This window comes from Diabrotica undecimpunctata, chromosome 10, assembly GCF_040954645.1.
Source record: "Diabrotica undecimpunctata isolate CICGRU chromosome 10, icDiaUnde3, whole genome shotgun sequence".
NCBI lineage: Eukaryota > Metazoa > Arthropoda > Insecta > Coleoptera > Chrysomelidae > Diabrotica > Diabrotica undecimpunctata.
In genome coordinates, this window is record NC_092812.1 from 14,927,497 (window position 1) to 14,948,443 (window position 20,947).

Below are 20,947 nucleotides of genomic sequence, written 5' to 3' on the forward strand. Positions count from 1 at the left end.
AAATGTTGGATAAACCCTTTTTGCTTTTAGGTTATACAAGAAAGTAAGTTTGTTTTAAAACACAGTAATCCACGTACTAATTATAAAACATGTTTTATTAATACAAAATGTAGGACAAAATATTTGATTATAGGTAATTAAATGTTTTACTATTATTTAAGAGTGTTTCAAATAATTTTAATCCTCTTCATCAATGTCGAAGTTCACATTTTCTACTTCAAAACCATCAGCATCGCCAAAAAGTCACCCTGTTCAGCTGTTCTTAAGAAATTGTAAAGTGGTTTTAGATCTTGTGGTACCAAGTTTAATATTTCTTTGGGATCTTTAATTTTTTCTTTGAATAGTGGTTTACTTGTTGGCCATAACTGCTGTTCCAACTCCATATCTTTGAACGATTTCTGGAGTTGACATTTTGTTTATTTTTTTCTACATCTACTCTCTGTACGTTTGCTTCTGTTGTGTCTGGTTTCATGTAGAGCAAGAAAGACTCACTCTTTAAAACTTTTATTCATGAGTCTTGAGCCAATTCCTTTATCTTTCTCTGAGTCACCTTTCTCCTCGTATTATTTTGTTAACAACAAATTTGTTTTTTCTCCTACATACTTTCGTAACATTAATGTAGTCTACATCCGTGAATAAACGCTGTTTAATTTTTAAAGAGCGTTCAACATTCCCATACTCTGAATCATTGGACAGAAAGGTTGTAACGTTATAAACGTCACATCTCTATTAATTTATATTTTAATAATTATTTCATTTTAATTTCTTTATTAATTTATTAATTTCTTTATCTTCAGTTTAATTTTTACTATTTTTTTGTTTATAAAAATAGTTGGCGCCCCTGTTTTTCTCTTCTTCCTCTGTCTTTATTTTCTCTCTTTCTGTCCCATAGAATAAATATTTGCCCTCTCACTTTTGTTCGGCAGACTATTCTGTTCTGTGTTGACTGACAAGCTAGTTTCATGATATCTATACCAACATTCTATGACATCTGTGCTAACTTCATTCAGTCTCCCACTTTCTGTCAAAACAACTTTTCTGTAGTGGGATTATTTTTTGCCTCTTTTTGAAATTTATAAAAGAAGGCAAAAATTATTATAAGACTCATTTTTATGGTCTACAACTTCTCTTGGGGTAAGTACTTTCATTGTGATATTTATTCTATAATCCTGACCGCATTTCCAATGTAACCTTACTTTCTTTCGAAAGCACATTTTTTTTTTCTGATATATGCATTAGGACTCTTTAACAGAATTTAACTAAGTAGTAACATTCATATTTCATTTTATCCTTGCCATACGCTATTTGTTTAAGTGTAATTTTGTAAGATGGCAAGGAAGTTAAACCTTTCTTTTTGATGTGTTTCTAATGCATGTTGTTTCTTATCCTTTTAGTTTATTGGACATATCAAAACCTTATTGGTTTACTGGACAGTTTATTTTTATTGGACATTTCATTGGATTTATTGAATTTATTGGACACCAAAACTTAGTCAGGACATACAGCCACGTGTGACTGCAGCTCTCCAGAAGCCACAACTTCTAATTGGAGGATCCAACAGCTAGAACACACAAGCCGCCCATCGAAGCAATAAGTAACACTTATAACTGTTAAGCTTTGGCAGGGTTAATTATTGTTTTTTTATTGATTTAAATAAATATGATTGGTTAAAATTTGTCTTATTTGCTATCAACTGAGAACTCAGGTTCAATCCCTAGTTTAAGACAAGACGAACTCACCCTTGAGATACTGAGCTAGGCAAGGTATAGACGATAAGCTCCCATGGTTGATCGAGGTATTATTTTTTACAATAGTACTTCAATTCTCTGTGGTAGTCTTATCGTTACAAGGTATGTCCCTTTTCCTGTGCTACCTGAATGGATGCCAAGATTGTACAAATTTAACTGCCGTTTGTAATATGTTATCGCAGTCGGCAACTTTGGAAGAGGATGGGTCTTTTGAAGATCAAATGTTAAAGTTTCTCATTCAGGATTCGGGATTTGCAGATTTGAGATCTTTTCTCATTTTTCCGTTAAACTTTCTGCCTTTTTAATGTGTTTGGCATGTTTTAACTTTAGATTATCTGCCGCTACTATATATATATATATATATATATGTATATATATATATATATATATATATATATATATATATATATATATATATATATATATATATATATATATATTATAAGGCCTTTATTTTTTGTGATTGGACTGTGTCGAACTTCATACAGGTGTCCTTTGGAAACGAAGATTGAATTCAGATTTTTTGTAGGCGAAAAAGCTAACTGGGTTATCACCGTCTTCTATACTTTCATACAAATTGTACATTCTGTATAAGTTCAGATTAGCGTCAAGATAATGCGATTCTGTATCAAGGCTACAGTAATGCGACATATACCTACGAACAGCTTAGTATGATTGATGACTTTCGTTATTCTTTCATCGGGAAGTTTATTTAAAATCTCACTTTTTGATCCTCATACGTCTTATTAACCGAATAATAGAAGATAACGATGATTGTCCAATCTGATATTTAGCTGTTATGAAGTCCAATATGGGTTGATACAGGATGTTAAGTGTTTATTGCAAAATAAACTTGACATAGCTGACTGTGCGTTGAGTGATTTTTAGCTTGAATTGATGGGTAATCGTTTTTTGCGTAGTTGCAGATTGAATATTCACAGATTATGGGTTAAAATTGAGTTAAATCATTTTTGCATAATTTAAATAACAATATAATCTACCATCTCATTAGGATAATTCAATTTTTAATGTTTTGTGGTTTAACTCCTTTTAACATAACACCATCCAGTTACGATACAGTTTTTACACAAACATATAGGTAACACAAAATACACAAAACAGTCAGAATTTGATATTGCTGGAGTAAAAACACCGCTTTTAGATTTTTTTCGGCCATTTACATGCTGTTTGCCTATCAAGCATGTCAATTTTGAAATGAAAAGCAATAACAAATAACTTTTTTTATACATTTTTCCAGAGTTTGTATAATTATCTTTTTCAAAACTATTTCCGGAGTGGAAATCGAATCATTAGTGCAATTAAAAAAGTCTGTCAAGAACTACCAATACACGAAAAGGAAGAATATAGAGTATGGTGCAAAAAGGAACTAGAGCAATGCACAAAATAAAAAGCAAGTGATAGTAAAGACCAACTCCGGAGACGAACTAAAGAAGATAAGTTCATAATAATAATGTCAGCTGATAAGGACGAAACAACTATTATTATGGACAAATGTCACAAATGGAACTTACAGAAAACTAAGAAACGATCCAACAAAATCATTGGAAAACATAATATATAAAACACTGCACAAATTTAAGGAATGCCTGACAGACTACCAAAGAACAGTAACACCCCATTACAGTAGGACACCACATCTATGTGGAGTTCCAAAAATACACAAAGAAAATGTACATCTCAGACCAATTTGTAGCAGCATAGGTTCTTTTAGCAACAAACTGTCAAAGTTCCTCCTAGATATAATACAGCCTTTAGCACACAATACAACAACATTTATAAAAATCTCACAATATTCTTGCAAAAACTAGCAGAAATAGATTAAGATCCCAATAATATCCTAGTCAGTTTCGATACCACCAGCCTTTTCAGCAATGTGTCATTGGAGAAACTCTTTAAAATAATAAGAGTCAAATTAGAGTCAAATTACACACTGACAACAAAACCCAAACTGAATGTATTAGCTATAATGGAGCTACTAGCACTTTGTACAGACAACAGTTATTTTCAATTTGATAATGATTTTTACTAACAAAATTTTAGATAAGCCATGGGCTCTATTATTAGCAGATACTTTTATGGCGGAATTCGAACAAAAAGTGCATCAACATGACCAATAACCCACTGTATGGTGGAGATATGTAGATAATGAATCATGAACCAGAAGCATTGAATAAATTCCTGATGGACATTAACAGTAAAGATGAATCAATTAAATACACCATGGAAAAAGAAAATAACATCTCAGTTCATTTTCTGGATGTGTTAATCACCAAAGAGGATACAGGATATGTAACACACACCAATATGCAAAATTTACAGAAAACCAACACACGCCAACAGATAATTAAATTACCACTCTAATCACAACAAACACATCAAAAAGGAATTATCAAATCATTATATGATAGAGCCCAAAACACCTGCTATAATGAATATGCATTTCAGGAAGAAAAAAACGTGATAACAAAGGTTTTAACAAAAAAATATTACCCTTTATCATTTATAAACAAGGAATTTCACAAGGATAAAGAGAGGAAATAACAAAACATGATAAGTAATCCAGAAACGCTCACAAGAAGGGATATAAAGATGACAACAATACCATATGTAAAGGGCCTATAAGAAAAATTAAAAAAATAGGAAGAAAGTAATACTAGAATACGAAATCTATCCACAACCAAACATAAAAATCAGAGACAAATCCCAGATATGCAATCCTGCCTGGGACAATGAGCACAGAGTACAATAGAAAGATGCATCAATAGTCGTATAAGAAACAGACATGAAAAGAGAACAATCGAAGAAGTTAGCTTACTTAATGAATAAAAATGTGTAAAAATACATCGGCAGAATGTACTGCTGACATAATATATAAATACATTACATATACACACAAAACAATCTGAATTTGATATTATCCTGACCGAACCTATCACCCTCAGAATTGTCAACTAAAAGCATGGCTATATGCCTACAAGATCGAGGCAAAAGTAATTCAACCGTCAATTTTGCAAACAATAACCGGCAAACAACCTTTGGTTATAATAACATCTGACTAATTTAAAATAATCTTTTTTTAAAACGATTTCCGGAGTGGAAAATAAAAGTCAAATAAAAATTACAAAATGTAATTTCCATTACAGTCAATGGCTTAATCCCAGTATAAAGATAATTCGTAACTTGATACCACAAGAGAACATGTTTAGAAACTACAATATAAACAGTGATAATCATCATTTTTATAATCAATATTGTTTATTTTGGTCAATACTTGAATGATTTAATGAATTAATTTATCACAGTGCTGGAAATAACTTTAGGTTTAAACTTATAAATACCTGCAATAGAAGCCTTTCATCTGCCCAAACTACAGCTTTATTCCAGTCCACAACTTGAGAGAAAGGCAATGCCCAACTATTTGAGAGTAGAACAGGAATGCAACCTGCTTGAAGAGCTTCCAAAAATCGGAAAGAACCCAACCTTCTACCTCGAGGAACTAAGCAAAATGTGGAATTTTGTAGTAATGTTTCATAGTCGTATCTACAAAGTTATAATTTATTTTAAAAAAAGAAACATATTAAATTAAATAATAAACAACTTTAATGATGCCAAGTTAAATGCTCTATCTGTTGCTATCCTGTGTGCTTCAAAACTTAATGAATGATATTTTTATTTATTCATTGATGTAGTAAAGACTTTGTATGTTATATTGTTATATAAATTTTGTGGTGAGAACATTCAGTTTACTGTGTTAATATCACCTAATTTATATATCGTACGCAACTTCCTCTCGACTACCTGTAGCTACCTTATAAAGAAGACTAATTATTTGGTTGCCATAATGTATTGTGCAGTGGTGGGTTGTTCAAACAATTATAATAAAAAAAGTAAATCTTTTTCGAAGTGTCGTTTTTTTTGTGGTTCCTAGAAACAAACAACTGCGTAAAGTATGGGTCTTCAAGTGTTTTCAGCGAGACAAACTTAATGTATAAACCGCGAGAATATGATCAAAACATTTTACAGAAGCTGACTATTGTTTAAAAGAAAAACTATAGTGGAATATTACTACTAATAGTATAACTAATTATGAAATTGTCACTGAAGAGATCTTTTCCTAGCTAAACCTTCCTAGTGGTGATACAGAAATTAACCCTGAAGATTTAATTGACAGTCATCAAGATTTTATTAATTCGAATATAAAATACCTGGAATGGGATGGATTGGAAAATTTAGCCGGTTTCATTGCATTTAAGTTACACAAAAAATAAATACTTGGATATATTCCGGACGCTAACGATAAATCGTTTACTTCAGTAAACCACGTTTCTGAGGGTGGTTTACTCAAACCAACACTGGAATTTGTAACTAAATGTAGTGAACTGGAACATATTTGTCGTAGTTATAATGGCAATAAATTAAAAATAACTAAAAATTATTTAAAAAAAAATAGAAGCTGCAAAATATGTAAATGTTAGCGAATATGTAAAATTACTTTTTTTATATGTAAAATGTATTTTAAAATACTAATTCTAAATAAAAATATTAAAGATAATTACAATATCCGCAAGAGAAAAATCACGAAGATTGATAAATGTCTAAATGATATTCATCAAGTCTGAAATATGACCTGCTTTTCCTATATAGTTCAAATTCTTTACATTTTACCGGTCTTTTATATTTAATTTATGTTTTGTAGCAATATCTATTTTGTTTGTAATACACACAATCAAATCGAATATTCATATATTTCTTTAATTAATTTTACAAATTACTAATTAATTTTCAAACCACGTTTTCACAGAAAGTAACTAGTTATGACTTCTTAGTGCAAGATATGGCATCGAGGTATACCTACCGTTAATTGTTTAAGTTTCGAAGTTGTTCATTACAGTAATGGAACAACGTTGCCATATGATGCATCGTTAAAATAAGATCCACACAAGTCCCCTGGCTTTGTCTCGCTATGACGTCACGCGCAAAGTCGATTAAAATTAGAACGGCAAGTGAGCATACCTTGTTTGTTATAGTATCATGGAACTGGTTTTAGTTTCGTTAGAATCGGCCTTTTGAGAAGGTCGTAATTAGCTGTTTATTTGTTGTTCTCGGCAGTGTACAAAATACGCCACGCGTGTAGTAATGTAAGTACATCTTTCAATTGTTTTTTAGTCATTATAGCACAAAATATATTTTTCTTTATAAACAATATTTTCTCACGTATATAAAAATTTTTATTAGTAATTTTATTTTTCAGGGATCAGATTCCAGTTAGAAATCCCAATCGACTTACTGATACAGAACTCCAAGCATTCGCTAATGCATTATTTCGAGAAGAAGACGAAGAAGTAATTCGGGAAAATAATTTTAACTGGGCTTAAAAAATAAGGTCACACTCATTTTTTGGAATTGGGACAACTGATGAAACGGGCTCAGAAATTGTCAGAGCCTGCATGAGCTGCAACCGATTTTTATTTCTCGTATGTGCTGTTAGGTTCGACAATAAAGATACAAGAGCTTAAAGAAAAACTACTGACAAACTTGCCTCTATACGATTTATGCTGGACCGCTTTTCCGACAATTGTTATACCAGCTACACATTAGGCGAACATCTGACAATTGACGAAATACTTATTCCTTTTCGAGGGAGATGCAGCTTTTTACAGTATATCCCAAATAGGCAAGCAAATAAGGGATAAAAGGTATTGTGTGACTCACAAACATTTTATGTGAGCGGTATCGAGTTGTACTGTGGGCAACAACCAGATGGGCCTTACAAAAAATCGAATGAGCCAGAGGATATTATACAACGATTGGTTGAAAAATGGAACGAAAAAAAATGGCAATCTAGCTTGTGATAACTCTGATTCATCAGTTATAAGTTAGCAATAGATCTGTTGAAAAAAAAAGACTTCAATAGTTGGAACAATAAAAAAAAATAAAAGAGAGATCCCAAAAAAAATTTTACCCACTAAAAATCGAAAGGAAGGTTCATCTCTTTTTGGGTTTCAACAGGAAGCTACACTTGTATCATTTGTCCCAAATAAGAACAGGGCGGTTATTTTACTTTCCACGATGCATTATGATTCCTCTATAGATCAAGTCACTAATAATCTGTTTGGGCTTTAAGAACAGTTTATTATGCTTTGGTCATATCTAAAGTAGAATATGCATCTATGTATATGAGATATCTCTGATTTAGTATTTATGTTTAAATTAATAAATGGTTTTATTTGTTGTCCTGAACTTCTCCAATCTAGTTTAGTCTAGTTTATACATGTTCTCTCCAGAAGTCTCAGATATATTGATCTGTTTTATATACCTTTTTATCATACAAATTATGATTCACCCATTGTGCGAACACTGAATATTATAAATAGGAACAATTTAGGAATATTTGGTGTGTCGTTGGCTTCATTTAAAAGTAGGATAAAAAGAGCTTGACAAGTTATAGGTACTTTTTTAATTATTTTAATTCAGTTTGTTTCATATATAATTTATATTTTGTTTGATTTATAATTAAGATTTTAATTTCACTTAGTTTGTAAGCAGTTACAGAGATTGATTTTTGCAGTGTATGTTTCTACAAATTTTGCATAAATAAATAGTATTACTTTGCACATTTGACATTTTTTTCTTGCACTATTATCGTCTCTTTTAATAATGTGGTCAATATTCTCGAATCTAGTTTCATCTGGTAAAGCAAATTTAGATGGACGTCGATATACTAAGTTTGACAATAATGTAGCAGTTTCTTCACTATTCTCTGCATGTCCTCTATATTTTAGTAAGTTAAGAACCAATCTTGAACGAAACTCCAGTTGGGAAATCTTAGAATCATTCGCAATTTTAAAAATTTTCCAACTATTGACCACCATACTGCCAATCATATTAGTAAACAACAGCCACCACCACTTTTTTCCTCTTACTTTAATACAGTAATTCGCAATGCCATTATCATGCAGATCCACTCCACCCATGTATTGGTTATATTGGTGAATTACATTAGGCTGAGGGATAAGAATTTCTTTGTGTTCTTTCCCGTTATAATGTTTAGTTTGCATAAGGGGTAAAACTTCACATGTATTTGTCATTACAGTCACTACTGAATTATCGTTCCATCTTGTCACCAAAACTTCTAAATTGGAATCGAACGCACATGTATATGAACCTCTTTCATTTATCATTTTTATTCAGTAAGGTGTTATCTGACAAATGTATGTTCTGTTTGATTAAACGAAATCTATTTTGGCTCATGCTTTCTCTTATAATGTGCACTTCTTTATTCTCATCCTTCGACCAATACATATCAACTTGAGGCAGAGTAGGATAACCAGATAATATACATATGCCAATAAATTTTTTTTAATCTATATCATTCATTTCAAAATTGTGACGGTTATTCTGAGATGCATAAATATTTGTAAAATATAGAATGCTCTCACTTACTTCTTTATCAAAAAAGAGTGAAAAAACTTTAATAGGTGACTTGCCTCCATGGTTAGCTTTTATATTTTCTAAATATCGATCAGGCTGATTGATATTATATGGTTGAATTACTGCCGAGTACAAAGGAGTATCTGTTTTTAGCCAACTTGGGACAAATTTGGACTTATTATTTTTGCTGGTTCTTTCTTTGGACATTTTGATCTGTGGTTCAGAAGAATATCATAATCAGAATCGTCAGAATTCCCATTCACCTACATTTCATATGTACCTGCAATATCCGTTTTTATTCCTTCTTCACCAATAATATTATCATCAATGTCTTCTACATCAGAAATTTCGTCTGTTTCTGGTGGCACATAAACCACATCAAGTGAGTCAGCATTTTCACAGTCTGAGTTGTCTTCTTCTAACAAAGTCATTAACTCTTTAGTAGTTAGTGCCCTCTTCATTTCATATTTCGAGAACTTACTAAAATAAACAAAAAAATGCACTTCTACTATATACACGCATTTGATAATAATTTAGCTTACCTCATTTCAACTTATATGGAATATAAAACAAATAAACAACACAAGAAAACTTTCAAACTGATTCAAGTCAAGAAAAAAACAAATATAACATTTACAGCACACAGCAATTCTATAAATAGTGAATGACGATAAATAGTAACAAAAAAAAAATATTATAATATGGTTTCCTCCAAAGGTGCGCATACGAATCCATCATATAAATATGCAATTATACACCTTATTTTCAAGTATGAATGAATAAGTTTTAGAATAATAAAAATTTCAACATATTTTTATAATTATAGAATACAAAATATGAATTATGTTTATAATTAGTATCAGAAAAAAAATTGTATGCAAATGTGCATAAATCATTAAATTATGCAAAATTATAATAATCTTAAAATATTTAAAATTAATATTTTTGTCAAAAGAAAAATGATACTATATAGATCAATCTAATGAGAATTTACTTCAATAACAAGAAAACATTAAAAAAACATTATATTCAGGCCAAAAAAATTAACAATAAAGGTTGCGTTTAAGCACCTTTGGCCATAAATGGGTTAATTCCTTGCACTAGGGTGTAGAGCTAGTTCGCGTCCGTAGTAGAATACTACACGTGCACCCTGGGTAACGCTAAATGAACTAGCACAGACTGGCAGTCAGACAATCCTTAGGATCTCCTGACTAAACAACACTTCCAACGAAAGATGATAAACAAAATAAACGGCCCTTGTGAGGACCGCACAACCAGACCAATCGGACCTATAGTTCGAATTTGCCATATAAACATAGAAGGCATAAGCTATGCTAAAAGCCAGTTTTTATCAAAACTATTAAAAGATGACAACATTGATTTAGTCGCTATACAGGAAACCCACTGTGAAACAGAGAAGCAACTACAAAAAAGGGGCAAAATACCGGGCTATGAACTATTAGGCGCAACTTACCACCGAACATACGGCACAGCCACATATGTCAAAGAAGATATTGAAAATGCTTCGCTAATCTCTACTTCCACTGATGACTGTATTTATAATGTGGTCATAAAAATCGCTAACATTACCGTGTCCAACATTTACAAGCCACCTGCTACGTCGTGGCCAGCCCAAGCAATTGAAGTACATCCTCACCCTGCTGTATACGTTGGAGATTACAATAGCCATCATGAACAGTGGAAGTACAAAAATAATTATGCGAATGGGAATGCTTTAATAAAATGGGCAGAAGACGAACGCCTGTACCTTTTGTTTGATGCCAAAGATCGATCAACCTTCAGATCCGCGGCATGGAGGCGGGAATACAACCCCGACCTATGCTTCGTCTCGACCGACAACAAAGACATACCTCTAGGGGCTTCACGAAGAGTTCTAACTGATTTCCCACACAGCCAACATCGACCAGTAATAATAGAAGTAGGGACGCAAATCCCTTTAATTAGTTCTATCCCACGTCCAAGATGGAATTTTAAAAAGGCCAACTGGACTGACTTCTCTGCGGATCTGGATAAATGCCTAGGGTGGATTACACCTAATATCAAAAACTACCACAGATTTGTTGGTGCCGTCCTAAGTGTAGGCAAAAAACACATACCAAGAGGCTATCGCAAAGAATATATCCCTGGCTAGTCGGAAAATAGCGAGGAATTATATCAGAGCTTTCTTGAAACTGGCGACCAAGAAATAGCGGATGAACTACTGTACAGCCTAGATGCCGCTAGAAGCCAAAAGTGGACCGAAACAGTGGAAAGTCTAAACTCCCAGAAATCAAGCAGACAGGCATGGTCATTACTAAGAAAATTAGTGAGTGGTGTCAGTACGAAACGCCGAGAGGCAGCCGTAAAGCCAGATGCCGTAGCATCACATATAGTAAAAACATCCAGGGCACCAAAGGATAAAGCACACACCATCTTCGTAAAGAGAGAACTTAAAACTTTAACACATGTAGCCACAGAAACGGAGCATTCCCTCCCCTTCACCAGCGAAGACATATCAAAGGCTCTTAAAGACATTAAGCCAGCAAAGGCACCAGGATTTGATAATATTCACCCTGAATTCCTAATAAATTGTGGCAAGTATACAAAAGTTTGGCTGGCTCGATTTTTCACAGACATCATGGTAACTGGAAATATTCCACAAGAACTAAAGCGCTCTAAGATAATAGCCATACTAAAGCCAGGCAAACCCGCCGACAACCTAAAAAACTACAGACCAATTGCGCTTCTCTCTGCCATCTACAAACTATTAGAGAGGCTTATATATAATAGAATCAGTACAGAACTGTTCCAGGCGATCCCAGTCGAACAAACGGGTTTTCGACCAGAACGAAGCTGTGCAGACCAGGTAATGTCACTCACCACCTACATCAAAGCGGGTTTCCAAAGAAGACTTAAAACTTCAGCGGCATTTATTGATCTCTCGGCAGCTTACGATACAGTATGGAGAGAGGGCCTTATATACAAAATTCTCCGTGCAATCCCCTATAAACCAATAGCACGCCTAATAGATAGCATGCTCAACGACCGAATGTTTCAAGTAGTGATGGGCACAGATATCAGCCTACCAAAGAAACTTAAGAATGGCCTACCACAGGGGTCAGTGCTCTCTCCACTACTATTTAGCTTATACCTAGCAGATATGCCGGAAACACAGTCAAGAAAGTTCGGATACGCCGACGACTGGGCCCTCGCTACACGATGCAGAATACTAGAAACGTCTCAAGAAGTTCTGACGGCAGACTTATATACATTGGGCAAATATTTTCGCAAGTGGCGACTTAAACCAAATGCATCCAAAACAGAAGTTAGTTGCTTTCACCTGAACAATAAACTTGCTGGAAAGGAACTCAACATACGGTTTGAAAATACCACACTTACCCACAACAAAACACCGAAGTACCTGGACGTAACATTAGACAGAACGCTATCATTTAAAGAGCATTTAACAAAAATTGCCCAAAAGTTGAGTACAAGAAATAACATTATACAGAAGCTCTGCGGTACCACCTGGGGAGCATCGGTTTCCACTCTCCGCTCTACTGCCTTAGCCCTTGTTTTCTCGACCGCTGAATATTGTGCTCCAGTCTGGCTACACAGTCCACGCGTAAAAAAGGTCGACAATCAGCTGCACAGCACTATGAGGATGATAGCTGGTACAATTAAATCAACTCCCACCCAATGGCTTCCAGTATTAAGTCACATCCCACCTCCACATTTACGACGAGTCAACGCACTTACACGTGAATACAAAAACATCATGAACAATATAAACCTGCCGATCCACCAAGATACCGAGGATGCACGAAATACCCGTCTCCGTTCTAGAAAACTACCAATGAAAACGGCAAGAATGATACATGAGGAGTTCAACATCACGAATGCATGGTCCCAAGAATGGAACGAATGGCAAAATAACATGCCCTGCATTACCCACAAGCCACCAGGTTTTGATCTTCCACGCAAAACATGGTCCACTCTAAATAGGATCCGGACCAGACATGGCAGATGTGCATACATGCTACATAAATGGGGAAAGAACCTGTCTCCTCAATGTGACTGTGGGGAGAACCAAACCATCGACCACATTATTCAAGAGTGTTCCTCAAGATCCTACAATGGTAGCCCTGAAGACTTCCTGTTTGCAACTTCAGAGTCAATTGATTGTATAAATACACTTGATGTTTGTTTGCAACTATTTAAAGTTTGTCAAATACCTATATTACTAGTGTTTGTGTATTTGTTCTAAATGTGTTGTAATTGCCATACGATAAATAAATAAATAATCCTTGCACCAATTTTAGTTTTTTTCTGTATTCTCAGATATTACTACTGTGGTACTGTGGCATTTTAAATGCATTTTGTATTATATATCTACCTTCATCTGCATTCTACTATTTTTATGTCTTGGTAGGTTTCTGTTTCTAAAGCATTTTTTAATGTCACAATACCTAAGCACACTAGCAGATTAACTTTGAAGTAAGTACTTTAGTAAGTTCCTGGTTTGAGCATTGCACTGGCCAAATAAAGATTTCAAATGAATATTTCTAAAATGGATCTGCGGTTTTGAATCTAAACTTGTGAGTGAATCAAGTAGGATAATGGATAAGCAGTATGGTACAAACTACAGGAAAAGACAAGAGTCTAAAGGTTGGGTAACTAGCATTTGTTGATCTACCAGAAGGTGCTGAAGATGTTAGAAAACTAATTCTGTTTATTTTTTCATGGTTTGTCATTACACTATCCATAAACATATAATATTTATATTTGTATTCCACTAATCAATAAAACATCTATTATATAATCTTATATAATTGTGACTTAATAGTAAATAAATAAATAAAAGCAATACCCAGCTTGAAAGATTTAATTAAGACTTACTTGTCATATTCCTTGTTATCTTCGTCACATCTTTCATCCTTCATATCCTTCCAACTTTTTCCATGTCTACATGTGGTGACCATGATTATGTCTCTTTTATTGTGCAAATGATATAATGAATTTCTAGTATCTGAGCCGATACCATGTACATATCTTTTCCCTTTAAATGCAAGAAGATAAGTTTTCTCTAGAGGATAGTTATTGGCAGAAGTAGCTCCAGGTTCTCCACCTTTGGCAGGGTGAATCTTATGAAATAGAGGAATACTTATATCAAATCCTACCCGTACATGATTTTCAGACATACTAGCTTTAGCAAGAATAGCCTTCCCATAGTCAAAATCTAGATCATTTTCGGTATAGTTTGGCCAAGTCCCAGAATATAAATTGAAGATAACATGATTGAGACCACCATTCCAATGAGGTAACCTTAGTAATCTATTCTGCATGTTGCGAACATAATCATTGCTCAAGCGATCGCGGTCTAAGGTATCAATGCTCAGTACAAAAATGCAAGCTTCTCTGGGAACAGTGGTATAATATCTAGATTCTAGTAGGACATTGAGCAGTTTTAGATAGGACGGACTAGGCACACTACTGTCCTCCTGAGGATACACATATACCTTGAAATCTTTCTGACATTTACTAAGATCAAAGCATGTTTCCATTCTACAGTTTTTAGCACCATCAGAAAATCTTTCTCTTCCCCTAACCAAGTATCCTGTATCTATAACATTCATACTAATATAGTTAGGCAAATTATCTATATTTATATGTCCTTCTTGAATGCGTCGTAAACGATATCCACCAAAGTACCAAAAAGTTAAAAAGGCTACTACAAAAACTAATAAATACCTTCTCTTGGCTTGCATTTTTGTTGTTTGGTCTTGTTAAAGCTAGGATAAAGCTATTGGTTTACTGAACATGAATATGTATTTTTATATTGCTTAAAATGTAAAGTATTTATGAGGTCTAAAGAGCAGTCTAGAAATCACATGGTTTTGTTTAAACAAATAAGTGTGGTAAATATTAAGAGGCATTTCCTTTAGTTCCACATTAATTTGGTATTACTTGAACAAATGTGATATTTAGAGCATTTATTTGTTATGAAGCTTTAAATACTATCACGAAAACTATTAAAATGAAAATAAGACTATAATTATTGTTTTATATCTGAATATGAAAACATGAACCTAAATTATTTTGACTACACTGACATTTTAAAAAAAATTTTATTTGAAGTTGACATATTAGTTGTGTTCCGTATGCAACCAACAAACGTGTTTCTGTAACCAGTACCGTACTAGAAATTAGACACAGCTCACAAGAGTAAAGTAGGAACATTTTTATATTTCACAATATCGAAAATTGTTATATTTTTATATTTTTTATATTTTATACATATTGTATATATTGAATTGATAACAACACGAAACAATTGATACTCATTAGAGTCTTTCTTGCAGATTTCCATTTCCTTTCTATATATATATATATATATATATATATATATATATATATATATATATATATATATATATATATATATATATATATATATATATATATATATATATATATATATATATATATATATATATATATATATATATATATATATATATATGTAAAAGATATAATCTTTTAGCGAAAGCCGCTATCGCTTTATTAAATTAAATGGCCAAATATATGGCCTAGGAGGACAAATTCGTTAATTACATTATATATATATATATATATATATATATATATATATATATATATATATATATATATATATATATATATATATATATATATATATATATATATATATATATATATATATATATGGGCAACAATTAGTTTAGAGCACTCAATATAACCAAATATATTTTCCTCAAGGCACCGCTTCACAGTGTTGCCATATTTTTTTTGTAAAGTATGTAGGTATATGAATGTTCAAAATATAAAGTTACTTTTACGAAATTATAATTTGTGTTATGAGAAACTACAAGTTTAGAATAAGTATAAAACAGCATTCATAAATATTTTGTTACTTTAAACACCGAACAACGGTTGTTCGGTGCTTTAAATGCAGTTAAATATTGTAAATTATTTGACAGCACTTTCCACATCTTGTCTATTAGGACCTTCTTATTATTAGGTGCGAACGGTCAACCCCCTATAATGACACATGTGAATCATAAATTGTAAATTTCCGAAGAAGTTTTTATTGTATGTGCATTTAATTATTATCTTTAATTTAATTAAAATCTATGAATTTTTATATAATTTCAATGCATTTCTATAATATTATGTGAGAGTATGAAAAAACTGAAGATATGGCAACTCTGACACCATTTAAGCTTATGTAATGCTTATGTTAAATGTCAAATAAAAGTATGGTTATAATGGGTGCCCTAAACTAATCGTTGCGCTGTATATATATATATATATATATATATATATATATATATATATATATATTGAGATAATATTAAATATAGGAGAAACAAAGGTAGTGTTTAAAGAAATAATTTATAAGTTATATACTAATTTATATGAGGGCATTCTTAAGGAATTAACATATTAATAAGTGTTTTAATTTGCAATGTATTTGGTTATTTTAATAATTATGATATTGTAAATATGTTTGAGTGAGCCATCTTTATAGGCAACCAAATATACATTCAAGTAAATTTAGTTGTAGGAACTTTTATAAATAATTATGGATTAAAAAATAGGGTTATTTATTAATTTAAGATGTAATTTATATGTAAGTTTATATTCTGATTTCTGATATTCTGATTAAAAGCCTAAATTTCCATAAAATTCTCGATAGAATTTTAGTTAGAATAGTAGTTTTCTAGATAGAATAGTAAAGAATTATCTAGACCTCTAAAATAAGATGTCAATAGAAAGAATTTAGCCTTTGTTCGCAGTAGAATCTTCGCGAACCTTGTAATGTCTATGAAATAGAAGGATTCGAATATATTTTCTTTCAAGAATATTCGTGAACATTAAAATCATATAAATACGATGTGATTTGGATTCAAAATGGTCAGTATGTTCAATATATAGTTGGTCAGTATGTTCAATATAGTCAGTTAGTATAAATCAGTATGCGATCAGTCAGAAAGATAGTCAGTTATCAGTGATTCAGTATATTAGATGGAGATTAAGAAATAGAATTAAGAGAGTATTAATTGAGGATTAAAAATTATATTATGTATATGGTGATTGGAGATTGGAAGAGAGTATTAATTGAAGATTAAAAATTATATTATGTATATGGTGATTGGAAGAGAGTATAAGTTGAAGATTAAAATTATATAATGTATATGGTGATTGGAGATTGGAAGAAAAAAAAAAGAAATTATTAGAAAGAAGAATAAACAAAAAAAGCAATTAAAAAAGGAAGAATATTTGCCGATTTATAAATGCTATTAAGAAGAAAAATATTTTAAAATGGTGGAAGCTGATAATTAAAACATTGCGGTGTATTTGGCAATGCAAGTTTACAAAAAGAAGGATAACCGAGGCTGACAACGAAGACATTGAGAGGTGATTAAAATCTTTATTTTGGAAAACAGTTTCATTTAGGCATTTAGTGACAGAAAGGTACCAAATTTTGTTAATATAATTTAATTAGTGTCATAAGAATTTAAAGATAGTTTGTTTTAAATTTACATTGTCTATATTAGATATATATGTGTGTTTCATAATAATTATAATAAAGATAATTTCAAAAAGTGCTTACAAACACTAATTCTTTATATATATATATATATATATATATATATATATATATATATATATATATATATATATATATATATACCGGGATGTTACAGAAACACTCTTTTGACTTTTGGTCTAGCTTTCGGAATTGTTTTAATCCTTCTTCAAGACACTGCAATTAGAAGAATGTGTAAATATTTACAATAAATCACAAATTGTCAGTGCAACTTACTAGTCGTTGAGATTATTTATATAAAGCTATGACACTCAACATTAATAACACACATATAAAATATAACATATTGTAATGTTTTTATTAATCTAATTTATTGTTTTTATTTATTATTCAAGGTTCTACACTTATAACACTTAAAATTTTATTAAAGTCTTTATTTGTACTAATTTATTTTACACTTATATAATTTATTATAATTCGTGCGTTACAATTTAAAACGCGGCGCGAATCTTCAGAAACTAACTGTTTACTTTCCAACAAAATTCCTCCTTAAATATAAAACACAGCCATTCGAGAATGCGGTGATTTCCCATCGAAGACCCCAGACTGGTTTTTATCCGGCCTGCTTGGAAACCTCGAGTCGTGGATGACTCATCATAATTCAGGTCTAGAGATTTCTGCCGACAAGTAAGCAAGCGCTGGAATGACTAGAACAAAAAAAGAATTAGTCATAATATATTTACAGTTTTAAACGGCATATTATTTTTTATTGGAGTTCCATGTAATGCCCTTTAATTTATGGTTCTTTGGTAAACGGGTGTTTTTCATGAACACTACTGAGAAAGGTTTTTAGAAGTTTGCGAATCAAACTTATTTGTAATTACATATTTAATTAAGTTACAAAATTTGTCGTTTGGGTCGACCTTGACAGAAAATTGCAATGTCCATTGCTACTCTTTCCATAGGACTACCAACATTGTACTGTCTCATGGGTGTCCTCTTTTTACCAACTGGACCATTACTGGTTGCACACAGTTCACATTTTCGGCATCATCTTCTTACATCATCTTTAAAGTTCACCCAATAGAACCGTTCTCGAACCTTTTGCAGAGTCTTCGTAATACCAAAGTGTCCACCTGATGCACCATCATGCAACTGTCGCAATACTTCTGACACTTTACTTTTAGGTACAATCAACTGAAGCTTAGTTTCTGTACCATCATAGTTCTCAAAGGTTCTATACAGAAGATCATCTTTCAGCATTAGGCAATTCTATTGGCTTCAGTAACACTTGACTTCGGGACTACATGCACTAATGTTTTGCCAAGAAGGTCTTTCACTTCGACGCATCCAATCCAATACTCTTTTTATACATGGATCATCTGCTTGAGCGTTTTGTAGCTGTTGAGGCTGCCAATGATCATTAATGACGGTTCGTCTCACGGAGCAAAGTCGTTCTTCTAATTTAAGACAGTGATTACAATTTGCACTGCACGGCCGTCTCGAAAGGGCATCAGCATTTAAATGAACTCTTCCAGCGCTGTGTTCGATCTCGTAATCATATTCTTGTAATCGTTCTAACCATCCTGCCATCTGGCCCTCTGGATTACGGAATTATAGGAGCCATTTTAGGGCAGCGTGATCCGTACGAAGAAGAAACTTTCTGCCATACAAGTATTTATGGAAATGCTCACAAGCCTTCACTACGCCTAGCAATTCTCTCCTGGTAACGCAATAGTTTCTTTCTGGTTTCGACAAGACTTTGCTAAAGTAAGCGATGACTTTCTCCTGCCCATCTTGGATTTGGGAAAGAACAGCTCCTATTGCACTGTTGCTTGCATCGGTGTCCAACTCAAATTTTCCTGCCTGTCTAGGGTATCTTAAAATCGGTGCGCTGATCAGAGCCATTTGTAAGTGTTCGAAAGCTCTTTGACACTCTTCGCTCCATGTATATTCTTTGCCTTCTTCTGTCAACTTTGTTAATGGCTTGGAGATGTTGGCAAATCCTTTGACAAAACGTCGGTAATATGTACATAGGTCAAGAAAACTTCTAATTTCGTGTCTATCTGTTGGTACTGGCCAATCCTTAATTGCTGCAGGTTTTTCAGGATCAGCTGTTACACCATTACTTGCTACAATATGTCCCAAGTACTTTACTTCTCGTCAAAATAAGAGACATTTCTTTGGATTTAACTTCAAATTCGCTGCCCGTAATCGTTGAAAGACTTCTGTCAGATTATTGACATGTTCATCGAAGGATCTTCCAACTTCAATTACATCGTCCAAATAAACCAGGCATGTTTTCCATGTTAGACCTCTTAAAACTGCCTCCATTAATCTTTCAAATGTGGCCGAAGCATTGAATAAACCAAAGGGCATAACTGTGAACTGCCAAAGCCCTGATCCTATCGAGAATGCGGTTTTTTCACGATCGGCTAGCTCCATGTCTACTTGCCAATATCCACTTTTCAGATCGAGTGTGGAGAACCAACGAGAACGAGAAAGTGTATCGAAAGTATCGTCTATTCTGGGCAAAGGATAACTATCTTTTTTAGTTACCGCATTGAGCTGTCGGTAGTCAATACAAAAACGTGTTGAACCATCTTTCTTCTTTACTAGCACTACTGGTGATGTCCATGGACTGTTCGATGGTTCAATTACCCCTTGTTTGTTCATATCTTTCATGATGTCGTTGGCTTCATCTCTTTTCGCAAATAGAAGTCGTCTAGGTTGTTGTCTGATTGGCTGAGTGTCTCCGGTATTAATTTTATGCTTTACTATGCTTGTTTTGCCATTATCCTTCTTATCAATGGCAAAAACATCTTGAAATTCTATCAGCATAGACTTCACTTTTTTTGTTCGTTCATAATCAAGATCTTGGCACGTTTTAATCATCGTCTCAACAAGCTCCTTTGGATACTTAGATTTCGACGGTTTCTCACTAGTATTCATGGAACAAATCGAAGCCACGGGAACACACTGTCCAATCAAAGTTCTTTTACTTAACTTAATAGCAGTTCCCTTTAAATTCATTACTCTTACAGGAACGACGTCTCGAATTCTCACCAAAGCTTTTGCCGTTAGGAACTCGGCATTATTCACATCTTCGACCGTCCTTAAACTTTCCTCTCGGCAGTAACCATCAGGTTTGGTCATCAAAATTTTCTCACTA

The 20,947-nt window shown here is 32.8% G+C and overlaps 1 protein-coding gene across 1 annotated transcript in view; it reads right to left on the reverse strand.

Annotated features, from left to right (window-relative positions):
- The window catches only part of ttv (exostosin glycosyltransferase 1 ttv), a 35,290-nt gene extending 19,986 nt beyond the window's left edge, over positions 1-15,304 (reverse strand). The window contains exons 1-2 of the mRNA XM_072546106.1: positions 14,100-15,304; positions 5,108-5,309 (exon numbers count right to left, since the gene is read on the reverse strand). Of these exons, the coding sequence (XP_072402207.1) occupies positions 5,108-5,309; positions 14,100-14,968 (1,071 nt within the window). The 5' untranslated portion in view covers positions 14,969-15,304. The remainder of the gene's footprint in view (positions 1-5,107; positions 5,310-14,099) is intronic.
- Between the last annotated feature and the right edge of the window lie 5,643 nt (positions 15,305-20,947).